General features: G+C 37.8%; 1 protein-coding gene and 1 pseudogene across 2 annotated transcripts in view; one reads left to right on the top strand and one right to left on the bottom strand.

Moving 5' to 3' along the window:
* Positions 1-689, bottom strand: part of GGT7 (gamma-glutamyltransferase 7) — a 42171-nt gene extending 41482 nt beyond the window's left edge. For both annotated transcript variants that reach the window (XM_044661589.1, XM_044661590.1), the window contains exon 1: positions 521-689. In XM_044661589.1, the coding sequence (XP_044517524.1) occupies positions 521-689 (169 nt within the window). The remainder of the gene's footprint in view (positions 1-520) is intronic.
* A 22490-nt stretch (positions 690-23179) lies between these two features.
* Positions 23180-23571, top strand: LOC123235460 (annotated as a pseudogene).
* Positions 23572-23792: the final 221 nt, after the last annotated feature.

The raw sequence follows: 23792 nt of genomic DNA, 5'->3' as shown, positions 1-23792 counted from the left end.
CCACTCGAACGCACACTTAACCTTATTTTTCTCCAGCTACAATACTGGTTCCTTCACTCTTTCATCTGTCCTGCTCTGTCCTGGGGTAAGGGAATAATATGGGCACTTTCCTTAGCCTATCCCTGCCGGTAAACATGTACTTCTCCTCTCCGCCCCCCTTCAACCCCCACGTTGCAATTCTCTGCTCTTGGATCCATAATAGAAGTGTAGAAGGGGGATGGGAGGAGATATAGGGAGGAGGAGGGGAAGAGAGATGGGGAGGGTTGAATCAGAGGGAGACAGGGAGGGGATGCGGATAGGGGATGGAGGGCAGATTGAGGATGGGGATGGAAACAGCGAGAATGAAAAAGCTGAGAGGAAGGGATACAGAGAAGCAGGACGGAGAGGGTTGACGGAGAGGGTTAGGGGAGGACGAATGAAGCCAGGGAAGGGATGCAGAGATGGGCCCGCGATACTGCAGTCGGTCCAGGTCAGCTGCGGCGGGTCGTGGTCAGTCCGATCCCGTGGGGCCCTCCCTCACCTGTGTCTGGGTCCCCCAAGAACGCGTCCTCGTCCTTGCGGCAGCGCAGCGGAACGGCAGGAGCCGGCTCTTCCTCAGGCAGCCGCGGAAAGCTCGTGATGCTCATGTAGTCCACAGGCGAGTACGCGCCCAGGGAGCTCTCCTGGCTCGCCTCCTTCTCCGCCGCCATCCTCACCCTAAGCTGCCCCAGCAGCACAGCGGCGGAAGTGACTGCGGGGCCTGGATGAGGGAATGGGGGATGGGGAGCAGAGAGAGGGCGGGGTTTGTGGTATGGGGGCGGGGCCTGTAGCCTTAAGTTCGGGGCACTTCGGTAGGTGTCTCTTCTCAGGTGGGGCTGGGTCCCAGGTTGACTCTGAATCTGAGTGGCTGTCATAGCCAGGTAGAGCCCTAGAGTTGGAGAAGGAAGTATACAGAAGGAGATGAAAAAGACTAACCATGACTCCTTGGAGGTACCTAGTACACCATACCTTTGCTCCATCAATTCCTCCAAATTATGCCCAGTATCCACTCTTCTTTAGTCTCTGCTTCTTACTCTCTGGAAATTCATATTTCCCATCCCATTCATATTCCTCTTCCTATCCCCTTCAGATCTCCATTTTTATTTTCATCCCTAGGCCCAATCCCAATCTCAAACCTATCCCCAAATCCGTCTCTATAACTTTTTCCTCATTCTCCATCTCCATTCCCATACCCTGTCTTATACTTGTCTCAACCTAACTTGCCATCTTCCTCTCTATTCTTCTTTCCCCTTTCTCAATCCTATCCTACATCATTGACTCCTGCATCATAGATTTAGAGCTGGAAGGGATCTTAGAAGTCATCTCTTGCAACTCACACATTTTAAGAGAGGAAACTAAAGCTCAGAGAGATTAATCAGTTTACCCAAAGTCACATAAGTACCAATTTAAACCCACGTCTTCTGACTCCATATTCAGCATTCTTCTCACAATACAATGTTTCCAGCCTTCCTTCATCCCTAACCTTATCCTTATCTCCAATTGCATCCTCATCTCAATTCCCATCCCCATTCTTGGCATAGCATATACATTAATAAAGGAAAAAATAACTCAACTGTAAAAAGACATAGATAGTAACACAATAATAGTAGGAGACTTTAATCTTCTTCTTCCAGAATTGGACAAACCTGACAGAAAGATAAACAAAAAAGAAAATATGGAATTGGACAAAATGCTGGGGAATTTAGAACTAAAAAAAAATTCTGAATGAAATCACTAGAGAGCAAGTACATATATCTTAATGCCATGGCACTTAAAAAATAGACCATTTATGAAGAAGCAAAGACATTGTAAATGTTAAAAAAAAACAAAAACCTAAAAATGACCTTTTTTTTTTTAGAATCTTACCTTCTATATTAGATTCAATGCTAAGTACAGCTTCCAAGGAAAAGAGCTATAAAGGCTTAAGGGGTTAAGTGACTTGGCCCAAGGTCACACAGCTAGGAAGGCCACCTAACTGCCCACTAAACATGTCCTTTACAAAACATAGTGAAATTTAAATAGTATTTAATTCAGGGAACACAAACAAAAGAGGCAGCCTAAATATAGACTTAATAATGAAATTCATACTACTCAAAGGACAAAGTACAGAAACAAGGATAGTGAAACAACACATCAAATTTCTGGGATACAACTAAAATTAAAAATGATATTCCTATAAACAGACATTCCTACTCCAGCATCCTTGAAAAGTAGTCATTCAGCCTTAGCTTGAAGACTGCCTGTAAAGGAGAACTCATCATCTCTTAAGGCAGCTCATTCCACTTTACAATAGCTCTAATTACTAGGAAATGTTCACTTATATTTGGTCTAAATTTGCCTCTTTGCATTCATATTTATTGCTTCTAGTTCTGCTGCCAGGGGCTAAAGAAAACAAATTTAATTCCTCTTCTATGTGTCAATGTTTCAAGAATTCAAAGACAAAGATCATATTTACTCTGATTCTTCTTTTCTCTAACCCAAAGACTCCAAATTCCTTCAGCAGACCTTTATATGGCACTGACTTGAAGATCATTACCATTCTGGTTGTGTTCCTATGGAAATTCTATAGTTTATCAATGTTTTTTCCAAAAATGTGGTATCTAGAACTAAAAGCAATACTCTACATTTAATATGATCAGGGACTAAAGATTGGGGAACCTTTTTATTCTTGGAAACTATATTTCTCTTGAGACAATCCATGATCAAATTAGTTGGTTTTTTAAATTACCATAGCTAACCATTGAATCAAGTTTGTGATCCACTGAAATCTCCAGATCTTTTTCAGATAAATTACTTGTCTTTTTGTTCGACTGTAAGTAATGGCTGCCCATCTTATAGTTGAGAAGCTGACTTTTAAAACTCAAATATAAGAGTATGCATTCATCTTTATTACATTTCATCTTATTAGATTCTGTTAGATGTTAGCCTGTCAAGATACTTTTGGATCCTGACTGTCATTCAATGCATTACTACCCTTCCCAGTTTGGTAGCATCTATAATTTTAAAGAGAATCCTTTCTCTGCTTTTATTTTTGACATTGATTTTATGAGTGTGGGGTGAGGGAGGTGAAGCCAAAGAAGCAGTGTTTACCTGGGGGAAAAAAACCCCAAAACATTGAGAGATGGAAGGACTGAGAAACAAAGTGAAATTACAGGGAAAAAAAGTGTTATAAATAAAGGCACAAGGAGAGGTAGAAGGATAGGAAGTTATCATTAGATAGAAGAGTTTCAGAGTTCTTGATCATGAAAATGGAATGTTTGTGGGTGATAGTGAGTTTAAGGGTATGACTATGCCTGTGTATGGTTGAAGTGGAGTAGATATGAATGTCATGAAACCTAAGGAGGTTGATGAACTTGGAGGTTAGAGTGCTTTTTTTTCATTATTTGTTTAATTAATTTACAATATTTTTTCATGGTTACATGATTCATGTTCTTTCCCTCCTCTCCTCCCTCCCCCCACCCAGAGCCAATGAGCAATTCCACTGGGTTTTACATGTATCATGTTCAAAACCTATTTCCATATTATTTGGAAACCATTGCCATAATATTTGTAATAGAGTGATCATTTAAAGTCAACATCCCCAATCATATCACATCGAAACACGTGATCAATCTTATATTTTTCTTCTGCATTTCTACTCCCACAGTTCTTTCTCTGGATGTGAATAATGTTCTTTCTCATAAGTCCCTCAGAATTGTCCTGGATCATTGCATTGCTGCTAGTAAAGAAGTCCATTACATTTGATTGTGCCACAGTGTGTCGGTCTCTGTGTAGAATGTTCTCCTGGTTCTGCTCCTTTTGCTCTGCATCAATTCCCAGAGGTCATTCCAATTCACATAAAATTTGGAGATTAGAGTGTTTGAAGGGATATCAACATATATACCAAAGTCTTCAAGTATAAGAGCATGGCTTGGGATGAAAAGGAAGACCATGATCCAGGTACTGAATTTAGGAAAGATCACCTGGGGGCTGGTAGATAACTGCCAATAAGATTTAGATAAGGAATCATATCTGGATAGAATAAATCTCAAAGGAAAAAAGGTTTCTGAGTAATGGCAGTAGAAGGAGGCTCTAGAAGTAATTACAATGGGAAAGAAAGAATGTGCCCATTCTTCCTCCTGGTCCAGTACCACATGGGATATAAAAGTAGACAGATCAACTAATGAAGCAGATAGGCAAGAAAGCAGTATTTTCTGGAGGTTACCAGGAGTGCCAGAAAATGGAAGGGGGGGAGGTGGGGAATATCTAAAGGGAAGAAGAAGTTTTTTATGTTTGAACAGGGTTTCCAGAGTGAACAATGGAAGGAGACAGAGTTGAATAGGAACTTGGTATGAGTATAGGGCCAAGAGAATGAGGAATACGAGTTAAAAAGGGGGTTTATTTCTTTTAGGCTGACCAGCCTGTATCACTGAAGAGAGTAAGATGTAGAAGTTTGCCAGCTTAGGATAGGAATGAAGAACTGGGATTTCCAACCTTAAGAATCCTATAAATGGCAGAGAATAGAATTAGTTCATTTTCAAATACTAGGGAAGAAAAAGAATTGGACCTGATGTCAGTGATTCTATTTGTAGATAAGGTCAAGACAGCAAAATGTATGGTACCAGAGTCTATAGTCCTGGGCTAGGTTCTGGAGGTAAGGGGCCTGGTGGCTGAAGATCAAGTGCTGGTTTGGGTGCTAGAAGTGAAAGGTATGATCCCAAAGGCACTGATTCCATGGAATAGATTGTGCATACAATACACAATAGCAAATGACCTTAATAATCTAGTGCTTGATAAACCCCTAAATCGATGCTCTTAAAGCAAGAACTTACTATTTTGCACAAAAATTGCTGAGAAATTGGAAAGCAGCTTGGCAGAAACTACATAGAGACTAACATCTCACATTATATGCCAAGATAAGGTCAAAATAGGTACATGATTTAGATGTAAAGGGTGATATAAGCAAATTAACAGAGCATGGATGATGTTTGATTATTGATTAGGAATTATTAACAATTAGTATGTATAATTATTAAGCTGACACTCTTGTTGATTGATCTGATTTTTGCACTAAGGAATAGTCTTAGCTATTAGAAGGTTTAATAGCTAAATTAAATCAACTTTAATATTTATAACTAATGACAAGTTAATCATTTAGTAGCAGATAAATTAAATAAGGCTATATCATCATAGGAATAAGAATAGATATTAAATTAATTTAGAGTTCATAGGTTTTAATTTTCCTTTCTGATAGCTGGCTGCTAAACAGACTTTCCTTTGTCAGCAGCTCAAGCAACATCAAGGTCTTAAAACCACAAAGTTTCCCTGACAAGTCCACACGCTGAAAGATGGCAATAGTGGGAAAATTGAACATAAGGAGCCTCAGGAACTACCTTGGTCACGATGATCTGTCTTGTTTTAAAAAAAAAAAAAGTCTCAAGATTTTTTTTCCATGATATAATTATCTGTTACTTATGTCAAGGATCACCTCTGTAAATCCTCTTTTTAATCTATAAGTTATTCTTTTTCACTATAAAATGACCTCTGCAAAAATATCCATTTGTCTCAGGTCAAACTGAGAATGTCTGTAGACCCACTGACTTTGTATGCCTTGCAAATATATCAAAACCAATGTACTCAGAAGATTTGCTCCCTGTGTTGTTTTTTTTTAAACATGGAAAATTTTACCTGGTAAGGGAAGAATTAGTGAATAAATAAGAGACAGAGAAGACCATGGGATGTATAATGGATAATTTTGATTATATAAAATAAAAAAGATTTTGCACCAACAAAACCAATACAGCTAAAATTAGAATGAAAGCAAGAAGCTGGGAAATAATTTTTGCAGCAAGTTTCTCTGATAAAGGTCTTATTTTTCAAACATAAAGGGAACTGAGTCAAATTCATAAAAAATAAGAGCCATTTCCTAATAGGTAAGTGGTCAAAGGATAGACATAGGCCATTTTTAGAAGAAGAAACCAAAGCTATCTATAATCATGGAAAAATGCTCTAAATCACTATTGATTAGACTATTAATTTAAATGGCTAATTCATAATACCAATAATTCTATATAATAGTATGACACATAACAACTGGAAATTATTAAATATTAGTATTTGAAACAATTACACAATTTTGAGATACCACCTCATACCTGTCAGATTAGCTAACATTACAGAAAAGAAAGAAAAAAAAAAAAACAAATGTTGGAGGAGATGAACACTAATTCTGGAGAACAATTTGAAACAATGTCCAAAGGAAATATGCCTATATGTATATCTTTTGACCCCACAATAATGCTATATTATATTCCATAGAGAAAAGGAGAAAAGACCTATTTTACAAAAATATTTATAGCAGATCTTTTTGTGGTGATAAAGAATTATAAATTGAGGACATTCCCATCAATTAAGGAATGGCTGAATAAGTTGTAGTATATGATTGTGATAGAATACTATTGTTTTACGAGAAGAAAAATCTGGAAAGATTTATATGAACTAAAGCAAAGTGGAAGGAGAAGAACTAGGAGAACACTGTATGCTGCAACAGCAATACTATAAAAGGATCAACTGTGAAAAATTTATCTACTCTGATAAAGACAATGATTCAATGAGGCAGATGCATGACTCAGCAAATAGAGAGCCAGGCCCAGAGACAAAATGTCTTGGGTTTAAATCTGACCTCAGGTTTCCCAGCTGTGTGACCCTAGGCAAGTCACTTAAATACAGTTGCCTAGTCCAGTGATTCCCAAAATGGGCGCCACTGCCCCCTGGTGGGTGCTGCAGCAATCCAGCAGAGCGGTGATAGCCACAGATGCATTTGGGGGCAGTGAATAACTGTAAGAGAGTGGCAATAGTATGTGACAGGGGGCGCTAAGTAATATTTTTTCTGGAAAGGGGGTGGTAGGCTAAAAAAGTTTGGGAACCACTGGGCCCTAGTCCTTAATCCTCTTCTGTGTTGGAACTTATTCTTAATAGTCATTCTAAGACAGAAGATATGGATTTTTTTTAAAGGCTAGAAAAAATCAGAAGGGAAACAAAACTGGGGAAAAAATCTTTATAACAAAAAACTCTGACAGAGTTCTAATTATGCAAATATACAAGGAGCTAAATCAATTGTATAAAAAAATCAAGCCATCCCCCAATCCATAAATGGGCAAGGGACATGAATAGGCAAAGTATTCTTTTTTGAAAGTGTTCTAAATCTCTAATAATTAGAGAAATGCCAATCAAAACAACTCTGAGGTACCACTTCACACCTAGCAGATTGGCTAAAATTATAGCAGGGGAGAGTAATAAATGTTAGAAGGGATGCGGCAAAATTGGGACATTAGTGCATTGCTGGTGGAGTTGTGAACTGATCCAGCCATTCTGGATGGCAATTTGGAACTATGCCTAAAGAGCTCTAAAAGACTACCTGCCCTTCGATCCAGCCATACCATTGCTGGGTTTGTACCCCAAAGAGATCATAGATAAAAAGACTTGTACAAAAATATTTATAGCTGCGCTCTTTATGGTGGCAAAAAAAATTGGAAAATGAGGGAGTATCCATCGATTGGGAAATGACTGAACAAATTGTGCTATTTGATGATGATGGAATAATATTGTGCTCAAAGGAATAATACACTGGAGGAATTCCATGTGAACTGGAAAGACCTCCAGGAATTGATGCAGAGTGAAAGGAGCAGAACCAGAAGAATGTTGTACACAGAGACGGATACACTGTGGTAAAATCGAATGTAATGGACTTCTGTACTAGCAGCAATGCAATGACCTAGGACAATTCTGAGGGATTTATGGAAAAGAATGCTACCCACATTCAAAGGAAGAACTGTGGGAGGAGAAACACAGAAGAAAAACAACCGCTTGAACACATGGGTTGATGTGGATATGGTTGGGGATGTAGACTTGAAACAGCCACACCAATGCAACTATCAATAATATGGAAATAAGTCTTGATTGATGACACATGTTAAAACCAGTGGAAATGTGCGTTGGCTATGGGAGTGTGTGTGAAGGGGGGGTGAAGGGGAAAGTAAAAACATGAATCATGGAACCATGGAAAATTTTTCTAAAAAAATAAAATATTTAAATTTTTAAAAAGGCTAGAAAAATGAATAAATAACAAAAGAAGAAACTGACCACAGAAAATTATTTTAGTAATTTTGATAATCAAAACACAAACTCAGAAGAGGATAAAGTCAAAACTATTGTATCCTGTATAATTATTCTAAAATCCAAGGTTTGAAATCTTTTGGAGAAATTTCAGGAAAAGAAACTTGCCAATACCCCAAATCAAGAAAGTGGATCTTTTTGAAGAAGGTGCCATAAGGATGCCTGCAGAAACCATACACTGCATCAAAAGATCCAGAGTTAACTTCAAAATATAATGAACTGAACTAAAGGGGGTTGAACACATTTATTCTGAATGTAAACTCTTATGCCAAAGGGGAATGCCCCCTAATTGACTTTTTGTCAATGTACCTATCAATCATTGTTTTTGTTTTCTTTCTCTTTTCTTTCCCTCTTATCCCCAAATTGTAATTTCCCCTTAGAAAGTGCAATATTGTATGTACCTCTAGCTAGAAGATCTTTAGAGGTATAAGATGGTTATATGAAATGATTCATTGGGGAAACTAGGCATGTAAATCTGTGAGATTTCAATATGCTTATCTCCCAGTAGAATCACAAGGGGGATTGTAAAAGAGAATTTAAACTCTCTTTGTCTATTTTAAGTTAATCAATAAAGAACTTGGAGTCCCCCACCTTTCACACTTAGTCATTAACACTTAGTAAGAACCTTTTACTAAATAAGGAAGTTCATGCTCTAGTCTAAAAGACCACAAGCACTTCCCTCTCCCCCAGCCCCTTGGTGTAATGCTAGGCAAATTGGGAGACTGTGATTGATTCCTGAGATATGATGAGGAGAGCTGATAGGTGGAGAAAACTGTGTATAAGCAGGAGCCTCTGGGACTCTGGGGGTTCTAGTGTGGTCTTTTGCCTCATGGATATAAGCTCTGGTGAGGCTCTTTTGCAGTGTATAAATGGAGATTTTGAACCTTTGGACTTCATCCCTCAGAAGTCCCTTAGTATTTCACAAAATTCTCTTTAATCTCTCCTGTGCCTCCACTTTTGCGTGGTCACATTATTGTTTTATAAGTTCTGTAGTTCATCCTTCTTCCTCTCTTCTTCACAAGTGTGGCTGAAGTTAGTTTAGAACCTTTTTCACTATAGTTTTTTATGTTAGTTTATTATTAATAAAACTTTATAAAATATAATAGTTATTGAATATTAATTTTCATCTTTACAGCAACTTCAGATTTTGGCTTCCTGATTTGGACTTTGGATTCTGGTGAAAATTCGTCTTTCTGCATTGGAGACTCAGGCTGAAGAGGGATGCTTATTCGGGTGAGACTCTTGCCTCCTTAGCATGAGAGACTGCCCTTTGGGGCTCAGCCTCTTTGGGGTGGATCTTTGGTTGTTGAAAATGCCTAGCTGGAGACACTCTCATGGGCTGATGAAATTTGCATTTGGATTCCTATTCGAGGTCTAGAGGCACTTGGATCCAGACTTACGGTATTTTTAGCTAGGCAATATTTTCTACCTCCTTCCTACATTTCCGTCTCTTACTATCACTATTTTGCTGTAATAAAGTTACTAAGGCTACTAATAGTCCCATGACTTAAGAGGTCATTTTTATATACAGTGACCACATCTTTTTTTAATTCTTATATTTGTCAAACCCATTTTAATTATTATAATCCAAAGCTTCAAAGAAAAATATGAATTGATATCAAGCCCAAAAAGAGTTCCTAGATAAGCTCAAAAAGAATTTAAAATATCAAATAAAAGATTTAAAGGAAAAATTGAGAAAAGAAATGAAAGCAATGCAAGAAAATCAGGAAAAAAAGTCAACAGCTTTGTAGAGAAGACATGAAAAACACTGAAGAAAATAACACTTTAAAACACAGAACTGGCCAAATGGAAAAGGATATACAAAAATTAACTGAAGAGAACTCTTAAAAAAGAAAAAAACCCTTACCTCATGTGTTAGAATCAATATTACATATTGGTTTCAAGGCAAAAGAGCAGTAAAGTCTAGGCAATTGGGGTTAAGTGACTTGCCCTGGGTCACACAGAAAGTATCTGAGACCAAATTTGAACCTAGAACCTTCTGTCTCTAGGGTGGCTCTCAGTCCACTGAGCCATGTAGCTCACCTAGAAAAATTCTTTATAAAGCAGAATTGGAAACATGCAGAAAGTGTATAAAATTTCATTAAAGAAAAAACTTCTGAAAAAGTGGAATTGACCAAATGGAAAAGGAGGTGCAAAAGTTCACTGAAGATAATTTCTTAAAATTAGAATTGGGCAAGTAGAAGCTAATGACTTCATGGGATATAAGAAACAATCAAAGTCAAAAGAATGAAAAAAAATAGAAGGAAATGTGAAATATCTTGTTGGAAAAGCAACTGACCCAGAAAATAATTGGACTACCTGAAAGCCATGACCAAAAAATTAGCTTAGACATCATCTTTCAAGAAATTATCAAGGAAAACTGCCCAGATATTCTAGAAAAAGAGGACAAAGTAGAAATTGAAAGAATCCACTGATCACTTCCTAAAAGAGATCCCAAAATGAAACCACCAGGAATATTATAGCCACATTCTAGAGTTCTCAAGTCAAGAAGAAGATATTGCAAACAACCAAAAAGAAACAGTTCAAATAACATGATGCCACAGTCAGGATAACATAAGATTTAGCAGCTTTTATATTAAAGGATCACAGGGCCTGTAATATGATATTTCAAAGGGCAAAGGAGCTAAGACTACAATTAAGAATCATCCATCCAGCAAAACAGAGAATAATCATTCTGGGGGAAAGGTGGGTATTCAATGAAATAGAGGACTTTCAAGCATTCCTGATGAAAAGACCAGAGCTAAATAGAAAAATTGACTATCACATACAAAACTCAAGAGAAGCATAAAAAGATAAACAGCAATGAGAAATCAAAAGGAATTCTAAGGGGAGGAGCTGGGTAGCTCAGTGGATTGAGAGCTAAGCCTAGAGACGGGAGGTCCTAGGTTCAAATCCGGTCTCAGACACTTCCCAGCTGTGTGACCCTGGGCAAGTCACTTGACCCCCATTGCCCACCCTTACCACTCTTCCACCAAGGAACCAAAACACAGAAGTTAAGGGTTAAAAAAAAAAAAAAAGGGATTCTAAGGTTAAACTGTTTACATTCCTAAATGGGGAAATGATACTTGTAACTCCTAAGAACTTGATCATTATTAGGATAGTTGGAAGGAATATCCACAGACTGAGAGCACAGGTATGAGTTGAATATGATGGGATGATATCTAAAAAAACTAAACTGAGGGGTGGGAAAGAAGAATACACTGAGAGAAGAGGGAAGAGAAAGGTAGAATGGGGTAAATTGTCACATAAAAGATGTGCAAAAGGGCTTTTATAATGGAGGGTAAAATGGGGGAAAGTAGGGAAGTACTTGAACCTTACTCTCATCAGAATTGGCTCAAAGAAGAAATAACAAACACACACATTTGAATATGGAAGTCTATCTTACCCTACAGTAAAGCAGGAGAGGAAGGGGATAAGTGAAATGGAGTATGAGTGGGAGATAACTGATAGGCAAGAGGGTAGATTGGGAGAGGCCATAGTCAGGAGTAAAACACTTTTGAGCACAGAAAGAGATAGAAGAGTGAAAGGATAGAGAGAATGGGATAAATGGGGGTGCGGGGAAATAGGATGGAGGGAAATACACAGTAATCATAATGGTGAAAAAAAATTTCAGCAAGTTTTTCTAATAAAGGCCTCATTTCTCAAATACATAGAGAAATGAGTCAAATATATATGAACAGAAGTCATTCCCCAACTAATAAATGGTCACAGGCAGTTTTCAGATGAAGTAATCAAAGTTATCTATAGTCATGTGAAAAAGTTCTAAATTACTATTGATTAGAGAAATACAAATGAAAACAACTCTGAGGTACCACACCATACCTATCAGATTGGCTATTATGACAGAAAAGGGCAAATATTGGAGGGGATATGGGAAAATAGAGTCTCTGTTGGAGGAGTTGTGAACTGATTCAACCATTCTGGAGAGCAATTTGGAAATATGTCCAAAGGGCTATAAAACCATGCATACCCTTTGATCCAGTGATACCACTATTAGGTCTGTATCCCAAAGAGATAAAAACAAAATAAAAATGCTCTAGATGTACGAAAATATTTGTAGCAGCCCTTTTTGTGGTGGCAAAGAATTGGCAATTGAGGGGATGCCCATCAATTGAGGAATGACTAAACAAACTGTGGTATATGATTGTGATGGAATGCTATTGTGCTAAAAGAAATGACAAGCAGGATATTCTCAGAAAAACTGATGCAAAGTGAAATGAGCAGAAGCAGCACACCATACAGTTAACAGTAGTATTGTATCAATTGTAAATGACTTTGCTATTCTCAGTAATACAATGATCCAAGACAATTCCAAAAGACTTATGAAAAAAAAAATGCCATCCACCTCCAGAGAAAGACCTAAAGGAGTCTGAATGCAGATTAAAGCATACTTTTTAAAACTTTATTTTTTTTGTGGTTCTTTGTTTTTGGTCTGAATTTTCTTTCACAATGTGACTACTATGGTTTAAAAAAAAAGAGAACAAGTGATGGAATTTAGATGCAGATTGAAGCATACTAATTTTTCACTTTATTTTCTTCATGGTTTTTTTCTTTGATGTGTATCCCCTTCCATAACATGATTAATATGGAAATATGTTGTCATTAAAAAAAAAAAAGAAAAAAACTCTTACCTTCTGTCTTAGTAATAATTCTAAGGCCCAAGGCCACACAGATAGGAAGTATCTGAGGGCCAGATTTGTACCCAGGTCCTTCACACTCCTGGCTTTCTAGATCTATCCACTGTACTACCTAACTGCCCCAGAAATTTGTTTTGCATGATCACACATGTATAGTCTATATCAAATTGCTTGCCATCTTAGGGAGGTGTGAGGGAAAGGAGGAAAAGGGTTTGGAACTCAAAATTTTAAGAAGGCCAATATTAAAAAATGTTTTTATGTGTAATTGGGGAAAAAATATAATTACAAAAATTAATTAATTTTAAAAACTCCCATGAATTGTACCATTCATTTAAGCTTTTTTTTTTTTTTAATCTGTTTGGAGGTACAGGATTAGTAGTGGTATTGCAAGTTCAGAGGGTATGTACAGTTTTTTTTTTTATTTTTATTTTAAACCCTTAACTTCTGTGTATTGACTTATAGGTGGAAGAGTGGTAAGGGTAGGCAATGGGGGTCAAGTGACTTGCCCAGGGTCACACAGCTGGGAAGTGTCTGAGGCCGGATTTGAACCTAGGACCTCCTGTCTCTAGACCTGACTCTCAATCCACTGAGCTACCCAGCTACCCCCAGTGCCATAAGCTGTTTTTTTTTTATAATTTTCTTTCTCTTCCCTTTCTCAACTAAACCCTCAAGAAAGCTTCTCAACTCTTTGCAATCCAGCTTTCAGCCTCATCTTTCTTTTCTTTTTTTTTAAAGCGACAATATATTACAATGAAGAATTATACACAAGTGGTAAGAATCTTATTAGAGATGTATGACTGGAAGAAAGAAAGAAAAATCAAGAGCTAACTGATGGACAGGCCACATATGACTTTGCCAATTACATAATATTGAGACCTAGAAAGCCCAAATTCATTTCAAAGATTAACTTTGCAAGACTTGTGGGAGGACAAGGATAATGTTTTTTCTCTTCCACAGAATAATAAGGCATAGATGGAGTTTTTGCTTGTTTGTTTGTTTGTTTTGTTTTGTTTTTAAACCCTTACCTTCCATCTTGGAATCAATACTGTGTTTTGGCTCCAAGTCAGAAGAGAGGTAAGGGTAGGCAATGGGGGTCAAGTGACTTGCCCAGGGTCACACAGCTGAGAAGTATCTGAGGCTGGATTTGAACCTAGGACCTCCCAGTCTCTAGGCCTGGCTCTCAATCCACTGAGCTACCCAGCTGCCCCCATAGATGGAATTTAAAAGGATGGAATCACAGATCCATTAAAGAACCTTTTTTTCTTGATTTTTCTTAGAAAGCTTTTCCTTTTTCCTACTTTTAATTTATCTTTTATATCTTTAAAAGTGAATTTTATTTTTTCATTTTAATGATTAATATAGGCATTTAATCTCATAAATCTCTATCACTGGCATAGATTCTGTTATTATAATCTGTTGTATGTATTACATATAAATATATAAAATATATATTTTCTTTTTTTTCCTCTTTGAATCTACCAATTTTCTTATTTTATATATAGCCTTCCACCATTTACTTGTTTGTTTATTTCTAACTATTGCATTTTGGCCTGAAATACATAATATATAGAATTTATCTTTTCAGATTTATTTGGGCCCTCTCTGTGAGAAAATACAATTTTGTGAAAGTTATTGTATGCTTGAAAAATGTGAATTTAAAATTTTTTCCCATTTTTTTCTTACAGCTTGTTAGAATTTGATAAACCATTCAGGTTTTGTTGTTTACTGTTACTCCTATCATTAACTAATAATTTTATCTATCTCCCTTAAAATTAAATCCAAATAGGAAAGTATTAGGTGATTTAATCTTTTCCTTAGCTGCTCTTTTATCTTCTACTTGCCAGTGCATGATACATATTATCTTTCCTATGGTCTTAGTCTTCCTAATATCTTTTTTTTTCATGTCTTTTTTTTTTTAATTTTAAACCCTTAACTTCTGTGTATTGGCTCCTAGGTGGAAGAGTGGTAAGGGTGGGCAATGGGGGTCAAGTGACTTGGTCAGGGTCACACAGCTGGGAAGTATCTGAGGCCAAATTTGAACCTAGGACCTCCCGTCTCTAGGCCTGACTCTCAATCCACTGAGCCACCCAGCTGCCCCCTTCCTAATATCTTTTTGTACTCAATATGTCTTCTATAGGCAAGTTATTTTCAAATTCACAATATTTGGCGTTATTGGTTAAGATTTTCTGATCCTTTCTCCTGCCTTTCAACTTAGTCAAAAGAGAGGAGGTTTCACTATGGGAATAATCTGCTCTTTCCCCACTTTCTTTTAAAATGTCATCTATTTCATTTTTCTTATTTCCAAAACTACTGCCAACTAACAATCTTACCAGACTTTAATCTCCATAAAGGAGAAAAAATTTGTATTTTGCCTAGCATCTAGGAGTATTGTAAACACAGTAGTTTAATGTTTATTGAACAGAAACTAACAAAATACTGTGTTAAAATTTGCATCTCTTTTAAGAGATTTGTTTAAAAAAAAAAGAAAAAGAAAGAAAGGCTTGTAAATTTTACTTTATAAGATCCCATCTCTACTTAACATATTTTAGGAACTCTTTGTTGAATACCTTAACTAGTTATCTACCCAAGAGAGTGCTGGTTCCCCCTTTGCTCTTAAAGTTCTTTTTAGTTGTAGCCTTTGTGAAGGAATCCTTTGAAGGTTTGGTTTTTAAACATTCTTTCCTGCCTTCAAAAAGAATTTGGAGGTTTGCTAGAAGTCTGACTAGAATGCAAGGCCATATCTTTTAGTTTTATATTCAGTGCCAATGTCACTATTTTCCCATGGTCATTCATTTCTGTTATATGATTTCTTCTTTCTTGAGGCTTAGAAGATTTTGGCTTGGATTTTAGAGTCTGTTGAAAATGTATCTTAGAAACCTGAATTTAGGTCTCTTCTTGTTAAGAGAATATTTTCCTGATTTTAGGATGTCAATTAGGGCAAATTCTCTTGAATTATTTCTTAAGGTTATCAAGATTCAGATTCTTTTCCTCTCCAATGTCCTCTGGGGTGCCAATTATTCTGAGGTTTGATTGTTTGTATTTATCTTCAAAGTAATTTTTTATCCTTACTGTTACTATTTGGTTTTTGAGTTGCTATATTCTGGACTTATTCTTCTACCAGGTTTCCCCTGTCTGTTTTTCGCTGTACTATATCGCTTTTCATTTTTCTGTTTCCAGCGATATTTTTTATTCACAACGATGTTCATATCAGGGTCATTTCCCCTTATTTTCTTCTAAGTTTCTTTGATTGAAATCATTTTTCTTTAGATCCCTTCTCATACTGAGTATCAGAACTAGTTGACCTCTTAGCATTTCTCGAGTTGCTTTTCGTGGTGTTTCCACAGATGGAAGACACATTTTGAACTAATGATAAAATTGAAATTAAACTCAGCAATCAGTATTTTCACCGATGTTTTGGGCTGCTTTGTAGTAGTATTTTCACTGTAGCAGAATTTTCACCTTGCTCCCCAGACCCAGGCTGGTTACCCCGCCGACTAAGGGAGGGAATGCCTGGACTATGGAAAAATGGTGACCTGAGATACTCCGATCCCCTCTTACTCCGACCCCCCCACCGCACCTTCCCCCTCGCACGAGCTCAGTAGCAAAGGGTGGCTCGAGCCACCGCAATCAGTTGAGGGGTCCAGGGTGAGGGGTGGGGGGTGGGGGGTGAGGAGTGGGAGGGTAGAGGGGTAAGGAGTAGCGGGGTGAGGGGTAAGTGGGTAAGGGGTGGGGGGGTGGGGGGTGGGAGTCCGGGATGGACCCAAGCCTGCTAGAAAAGAAAGTTGCGGAACCGACCCAATCTCAGCGAGCCAATGTCCATTCGCTCTTTGAGGTCTCTTTTCTTCGCAAAGGGACTGAGGAAGATGGAGGCTTGTCTCAGTCTCAACTATTCCCTAAGTTGACGACAACCCCTGCAAAGCCTTCAGTATCTAAGTCAGTCAGCAAGGAGGAAACCAGCCCAAAGCTGTCGAGCAGCCAGGAAAAAACTGATCAAAAGGACAGTAAAGAATCGGCTGTAGTAAATGACATATCAGCTTTGATTCCATTTGGAGAAGTAGCTGGTTGCCTAGCTGTTCATATAAAGAGATGCAGAAATTTTTCATCCAAGATCAGCATAGAGTATTACACAAAATTGTTTATTCGTGTCAGTGTAAGCAAGGAAATGAAATATACTAAATCTCATGTCTTCGATTCAGATGAGAAAAAACCTTCAATTAAGTTTGAAGAAGTGAAGTATTTCTCTATATATGTTCCAAGACGTCAGAATGATGAAAAGAACATAATTTATTTGGACTTGATGGAAGCAAGAGATGTGGACTACCCCATACTAGTGGGGAGTTTTCATATACATCTTTATGAAGTCATTCAGAAAGGATGCTTCACAGAAGAATTTAATTTGAAGCTTAGAAACCTAGTTATCTGCAAGATTGAAGTTGAGTTTATGTTTTCCTATGGAAACTTTGGTTATGGCTTTTCTCATCAGTTAAAACCACTTCAGAAGATGATTCAGCCATCCATGTTTCTGTGTGTTCCTCCACCTCCAGATAGAACAGACACTCGGGCAAATGTTATTACACCACTAAATATAGAATATCCAAAATTCCTATCCAAAGACATTCGAGCTACTATTGGGAATCCAGAAGAACTATCACCTCTAGTACAACTTGAAAAACTTCAGCAAAAACCTCGAGAAAGGCTTAGAAGAATGAAGAGAGAATACAGAAAATTGAAAACATGGGAAGAAAAAGCAAATTATTTAAGAAAAATCCTTAAACTGAATCCAGAAGTAAAAGATATTTTTAACTCTAAAGATGATTCCTTCTTGGATGAAACAAAACCTGAAGATAAAAAGAAATGGCAATATCAAGAAAAAAGCCAGGAGTCTCCAATTATACCTCCAACAAGTCTGACAGTTGATGAGCCTGAGGAAAGTACTCCTTCACTTCCTGTTTTGACAAAAGATATTGCTATTACAATTGAATCTATATATCAAAGAGAGGATAAACCAGTACCTGAAAAGACTAAGGCCAAAGACAAAACACCAAAAATGCAGACATCATTTTCATCCGAAGAAGAAGAAGAAGCACCAATAAACCAGGCATTATTTTCGTCCCCATATGAAATACCAATAAGACGGCCAATTTCATCCGAAGACAAAACACCAAAAATGCAGACATCGTTTTCATCCGAAGAAGAAGAAGCACCAATAAAACAGGTATCATTTTCATCCCCATATGAAATACCAATAATTAAACAACCATTTTCATCCAAAGACAAAACACCAAAAATGCAGACATCGTTTTCATCCGAAGAAGAAGAAGCACCAATAAAACAGGTATCATTTTCATCCCCATATGACATACCAATAAAACAGCCATTTTCATCTGAAGACAAAACACCAGCAAAACGGACATCATTTTCATCTGAAGAAGAAACACCAACAAAACGGACATCATTTTCATCTGAAGAAGATGCACCAATAAAACGGGCATTATTTTTATTCGAAGAAGAAGCACCAATAAAACAGGCATCATTTTCATCTGAAGAAGAAGCACCAATAATACAGACATTTTCATCCATAGACAGAACACCATCAAAACGGGCATCATTTTCATCCGAAGAAGAAGCACCAATAAAACGGACATTTTCATCCATAGACAGAATACCATCAAAACAAGCATCATTTTCATCTGAAGAAGAAGCACCAATAAAACCAACATTTTCATCCAAAGACAAAACACCATCAAAACAGGCATCAATTTCATCATATTACAGCCAACTGAGCCTAGACTTTATAAATGCATTTCAACCAGAAACATCCTTTGAAAGGAGCATTTCAGACTCACATGCACCAAAGCAAAATTTGGTGGAGGAAAGCAAAGAGAGTAGAGAAGTTCCAAAAGACACTGAAACAGGCCCAGAGGTTTCTCTTCCTCCACATATTTCCCATTCTGTTTCAGATGAAGCCTTTTTCCCCTTAGATCTAGGTGAGGTAGGCAAAGTTAGGGACAAGCCAGAGGTAGATGACATCAATGAAGATGAAGATAGTGACATTGTGATTAGTCCTGCATTTAAAGAGGACACCACCCCTTTTAAACCACTGCGTCCTGAAAACCTTCCACCATTTCAAACTTGTGAGAACTTAGACAGGGACAAGTTTGAACCCTTTTTAAGAAATCTAAATGAGGATAAAAATATAAGTATCCAACATGGGCCTTATCATTTAATTAGAAAAAGTACATTGAGTGAACAGAGTATAGAAGTTGAAGATCAGGACCCTCCTTAATCACCGCTATGATCAAGTTTAACATATCCCCCAGAGGGCACCAAATACCAGAGCTCCCAGGAGCTTTGGATTTGGAGCAGTGGCCAGTGAGATACCAGCCAGAACTCTTCAGTCAAGAAAAAAGAAGATTTACATTTAACCTCATTTAAGCATCTTGAAAAAGCAAGAGCAAGATCTGATTTGGGGAGAAGCCCAGATGATAACCAATACCCATTAGAAAACCTCTCAAGACCAAATATTGCTTCAAAGTTTAACAGATGATTGAAAGAAAACTTTGGGAAATGTACAGCTTCTGGCAGGGGATGGCTTTCAGCAGGCTTATTTCAGGTAAATATTATCAACCCATGTCCAGAGGAAGAGAATCAGAAAAAAGGCCTAAAAGATCTTAGAAAATGTTCAATCATATGTAATATTCTGTAGCATTTGAACAGTTTCATCAGTGAAATGCAAGTACATTTTGAAACTCCAACTACTGAAATGTGTATAGGTCAGTCCTCTTATTTAGCAGCTCGCTATAAAATTTCATCTTGTTAGGGTCATTGTATTTCAACAAAATAAACATCATGCACAAAAAAAATTGCGTCCAGCTCACAAATGCCACAAAAACCACCTCAGTCTCATCTTTCAAATGAAATTCCTCTTTCCAAAGTTGCTAGGTATCTCTTAATTCCCAAATCTGATATCATTTTCAGTGAAGGAGTGAAATTACCAGAACACAAATGAAGAACAATCAAAAGAACCTTAAACTAAAAATGATAATGAGGGGAGAAAATTGCCTATTTCACTCCTTCACTGACAGAGTCTAGTGAGAGACAATGCTACAAGGAAAGAGGTCTTGAGTCTTCTCACCACCAGTGCCATGTGAATGCAGACTTGGGTTCTTTGCCTACCCTGGCATTTGTTCTTTGGGTTTTAAGTGAAGGGAGAGGGGCATCCCAGTGTTCCACCTTCTGGGTTTTGCAGCCAGCTTAACATCAACACCCTAAGGGAGTGGCTTTCAGGAATGACCTTGAGCCTCAGTCAAGGAAAGCTGAGATGAACACGTTCTTCCTCTGGACATGGACTTGGTAGGGGCCAAAGCTATTTAGTTCCAAGCGAGCTAAGTTTGAACTACTCTATCCAGAAACCAAGACGATGTAGGAATGTGTCCCCTGAAGTGTTGGGGAGAAATGTTTGTATTTCTGTTCTTGCCATATCTTAGAAGAAGAAGTGGGGGTGGTGATGGTATTATATTTTCAAGACAGCAGGAAAATACATTCTTATTTGCTTTTGCTAGATATACTTCATCCAGGGCCAAGAACCTGTCTCTCCTATTTTAAATTGTGATCCAAAAATCCAAATCCTTTTCTTCTACACGGTCTATTTAACTAACAATGTTCCCCTCTCAAATCTGATTTTCTCTTCTACACTTCTTGTCTTCAATGGGAAGCAATTATGAAAACACTACCAGTACCCCTAGGATCTTCAATTCTTCAGTTTCTTGGTCCTGTGGACATAGTTATTAGCAATGCCTTTTAGGTTCTTTCTGGCAATATTTGTGTCCATAGGATTCACCAGAAGTTTGTAGGAGTCATTCATTTTTACAAGTCCTGGGAGGTTCTCAGTTATTTTAGATAAATGCCCTGGTAAAGCAATAGTTTTGTTTTGTTACTGATATCAACCTAACAAATAACTTCTTTGGTTCCTGAGAGCAAAACACTGTTCATTCAATTGTCTTTCTCCTCTGATTCTTACTGGATGATGTTCCATATGGCAGCACCTACAGATTCATAACAGATTCCTTGAAAGATGAGCAACTTCTTCCTTAATGGCATCTAGCTCTATCCTCTTCAAATTTTCTTCTTAGATACAGGTGTTCAGTGGTCCCTCTTCTTCTCTTCCTTCATTATATAACATTCTTCTACCCTAAATCTTCCTGGCAAAAGTCAAGATTCCCTTCTAATTCTTGAGATCCTTTTTCTTCTTGGTTTTCACACCAAAAACATTTTGTATTCTTTTATCACTTCTTAATTTAACAGGTATACCTGACATCCTTTCCTTTTCTCACACACACAAAACATTTTTTTTTATCCTTACCTTCCATCTTAGAATCAGTACTATGTATTGGTTCCAAGGCAGAAGAACGGTAAGGGCTAGGAAATGGGGGATAAGTGACTTGCCTAGGGTCATACAACTAGGAAGTGTCTGAGGCCAGATTTGAACCTAGGACCTCCCATCTCCTGAGTCTGGCTCTCAATCCACTGAGTCACCTAGCTGCCCCCTCTCACAAAATTCTTAACCATATCTTACCAATAGTTAATTTGCTTTTTCTTGCCTTACCTTACCAATATTTTCTCCTTTAGTTTTTTACCTCTTCCTCCTCATCTCCCTCACTTCACATTTTCCTTTTCCTCAATTCTTTCCCTCCTTAAGATTAAGCTTTCCCCCTCTCCTTTCCGCTCAAGTTAATCAACTTCAGTTTTTCCTCAAGTTCTCCCAAATTTCTCCTCTCCCTATCCAATCGCTTCACAGATCCAAAATCTTCCATATTCTTTATAATTTCCTTTTTCCTTATTGACCTCAAGTCTCTTTCTCCAGCCCATTCTGCCACACATCCTGTCTGCTTTGAAAAAACTAGTCAACAAGACTAACTCTTTTCCATCTCTAAATCCCTGTCTAACACAACTCAAATCCTCAACTCAATGCTCTTGCCATTCTTAGGGTAGGTATTAACCTCTACCTTACCCCCTGTCTCTATCTGGGCTACTATGTAGCATTGAACACATGGTGATGTTGGTTTTCTAACTTGTGTTTCGTTATTTCCTGCTCTTAGGTGAAAATGTAGAAGATGTGTAAGGGTTAAATTGGGATTTTGACTAAATAATAGTTATAAATTCAATGTTGTGATCACCAAATTCAAAATATTATCTCTAAGCCAGAAAAAAAAAACTGTTAGCAGCTTTTATTTATAATGAGGAAGAGAAAGAGTTGAAGTATGAAATTTAGGAGGGAAAGAGGTAAGCAGTTGCCTAGCTTACCCTAGGTGCTGATCTGATGTAATTCAGCTCACTCCCCAACAAAGTTCCAATCTCCACGTGGAAGTCCAAGTCACTCAACAGCAAGCCAATGAAGGATCCAAGGAAAAGAATCTCTCCACAGAACTCATGCTGAAGGGAGTGTCCCACCAAAGCACCAAGGAGCAGAGAGAGTCTCCTCACAGAGCCACCAATACAGAAATCTCTCTAAGCCAGAAGTCCCAAGGAGAAGTCCAAAGGAGAAGTCCCAGGGAGAAGAGACCAGGACAGCAAGTTCTGGACTTTTTATAGTCCTTTTTCCACATCACTTCCTGTCCCTTTCCCTCTTCACAGGGGCCAACCACAGCTTCCAAACTGCCTAGAACTGCCCAGGGGGTGGGGCAGTGTCTATGGGATCCATCTCTTATCCTCTGAGGATGTAAACTCTTATCAAAGAATTCACAAGTTTCTGACTGAGTTAAAAAGTGGAGCTCTCTAAGTAAGTGACTTGTGAATTCTCTTACTTGATGGCTAACAAAGTGTTGAATTGGGGTTTCTTGATTAACTCAAAATAGACCAAGAGAATAAAAAATTCCCTTTCACAGATGGAATAGATTAGACTACAACCAAGTGAGTAAAAAAGGACTTAAAGAACCACTAAAGATCCAAGAATGGAACTCTGAACTAGACTTTGGAGACAGCTGTGCTCAGTGAACCAGGAATGAACAAGTCACTTTGGAATGACTTGTTTTACTCAAACTTCTAGTGGATCAGCTCCAGCAGTTAAGAAATTATATCCTGCAAGTAAGTGAGGAACACCATCCATTGGCTATATTGCATTCAGAAGAGAATTTAATGGATTCTATGTTTGTACCAAACATTTAAAATTTGAGCCCACTATCCCCAACAGCCAAAATGGTAGAGGGGAGAGTATACCTTGAATATATTGTACTTCTGTTTTTATTATACCTGCTCAGCAAATATCCCTTTGTATAAGCAAAACAACTAAGTTTTGTCAATGGTATTAAGAAGATATCAAGCTCTTTCCGCCATCTTGCAGCGCCGCCACCATGGTACGCATGAATGTCCTGGCAGATGTTCTCAAAAGCATCACAATGCTGAGAAGCAAGGAAAATGCCAGGTTCTTATTAGGCCATGCTCTAATGTAATTGTCCGGTTCTTAACTGTGATGATGAAGCATGGTTATATTGGTGAATTTGAGATCATTGATGATCACAGAGCAGGAAAAATTGTTGTGAACCTCACGGGCAGATTAAAAAAGTGTGGTGTAATCAGCCCCAGATTTGATGTTCAATTGAAAGATCTGGAAAAGTGGCAGAATAATCTGCTACCATCCCTTCAGTTTGGGTTCATTGTGCTTACAACCTCAGCTGGCATCATGGACCATGAGGAAGCAAGACGAAAACACATAGGAGGAAAAATCCTGTGATTCTTTTTCTAAGGGTGTAAAACATACATAAATAAAATGCTCCAATGGGGGAAAAAAAAAAAAAAGAAGAAATCAAAGGGGAGCATCTAGGTGGCTCTTTGGAGAGAGAACCAGACCCAGAGATGAGAGGTCCTAGGTTCAAATCTGGCCTCAGACACTTCCTAGTTGTGTGACCCTGGGCAAGTCACTTAATCCCCATTACTTAGCCCTTACTACTCTTCTGCCTTGGAACC

Source organism: Gracilinanus agilis, chromosome 2 (genome assembly GCF_016433145.1).
Source record: "Gracilinanus agilis isolate LMUSP501 chromosome 2, AgileGrace, whole genome shotgun sequence".
Taxonomy (NCBI): Eukaryota; Metazoa; Chordata; class Mammalia; order Didelphimorphia; family Didelphidae; genus Gracilinanus; species Gracilinanus agilis.
The sequence above is the reverse complement of the archived record's forward strand: the minus strand, read 5'-3'. Positions and strand labels throughout refer to the sequence as shown.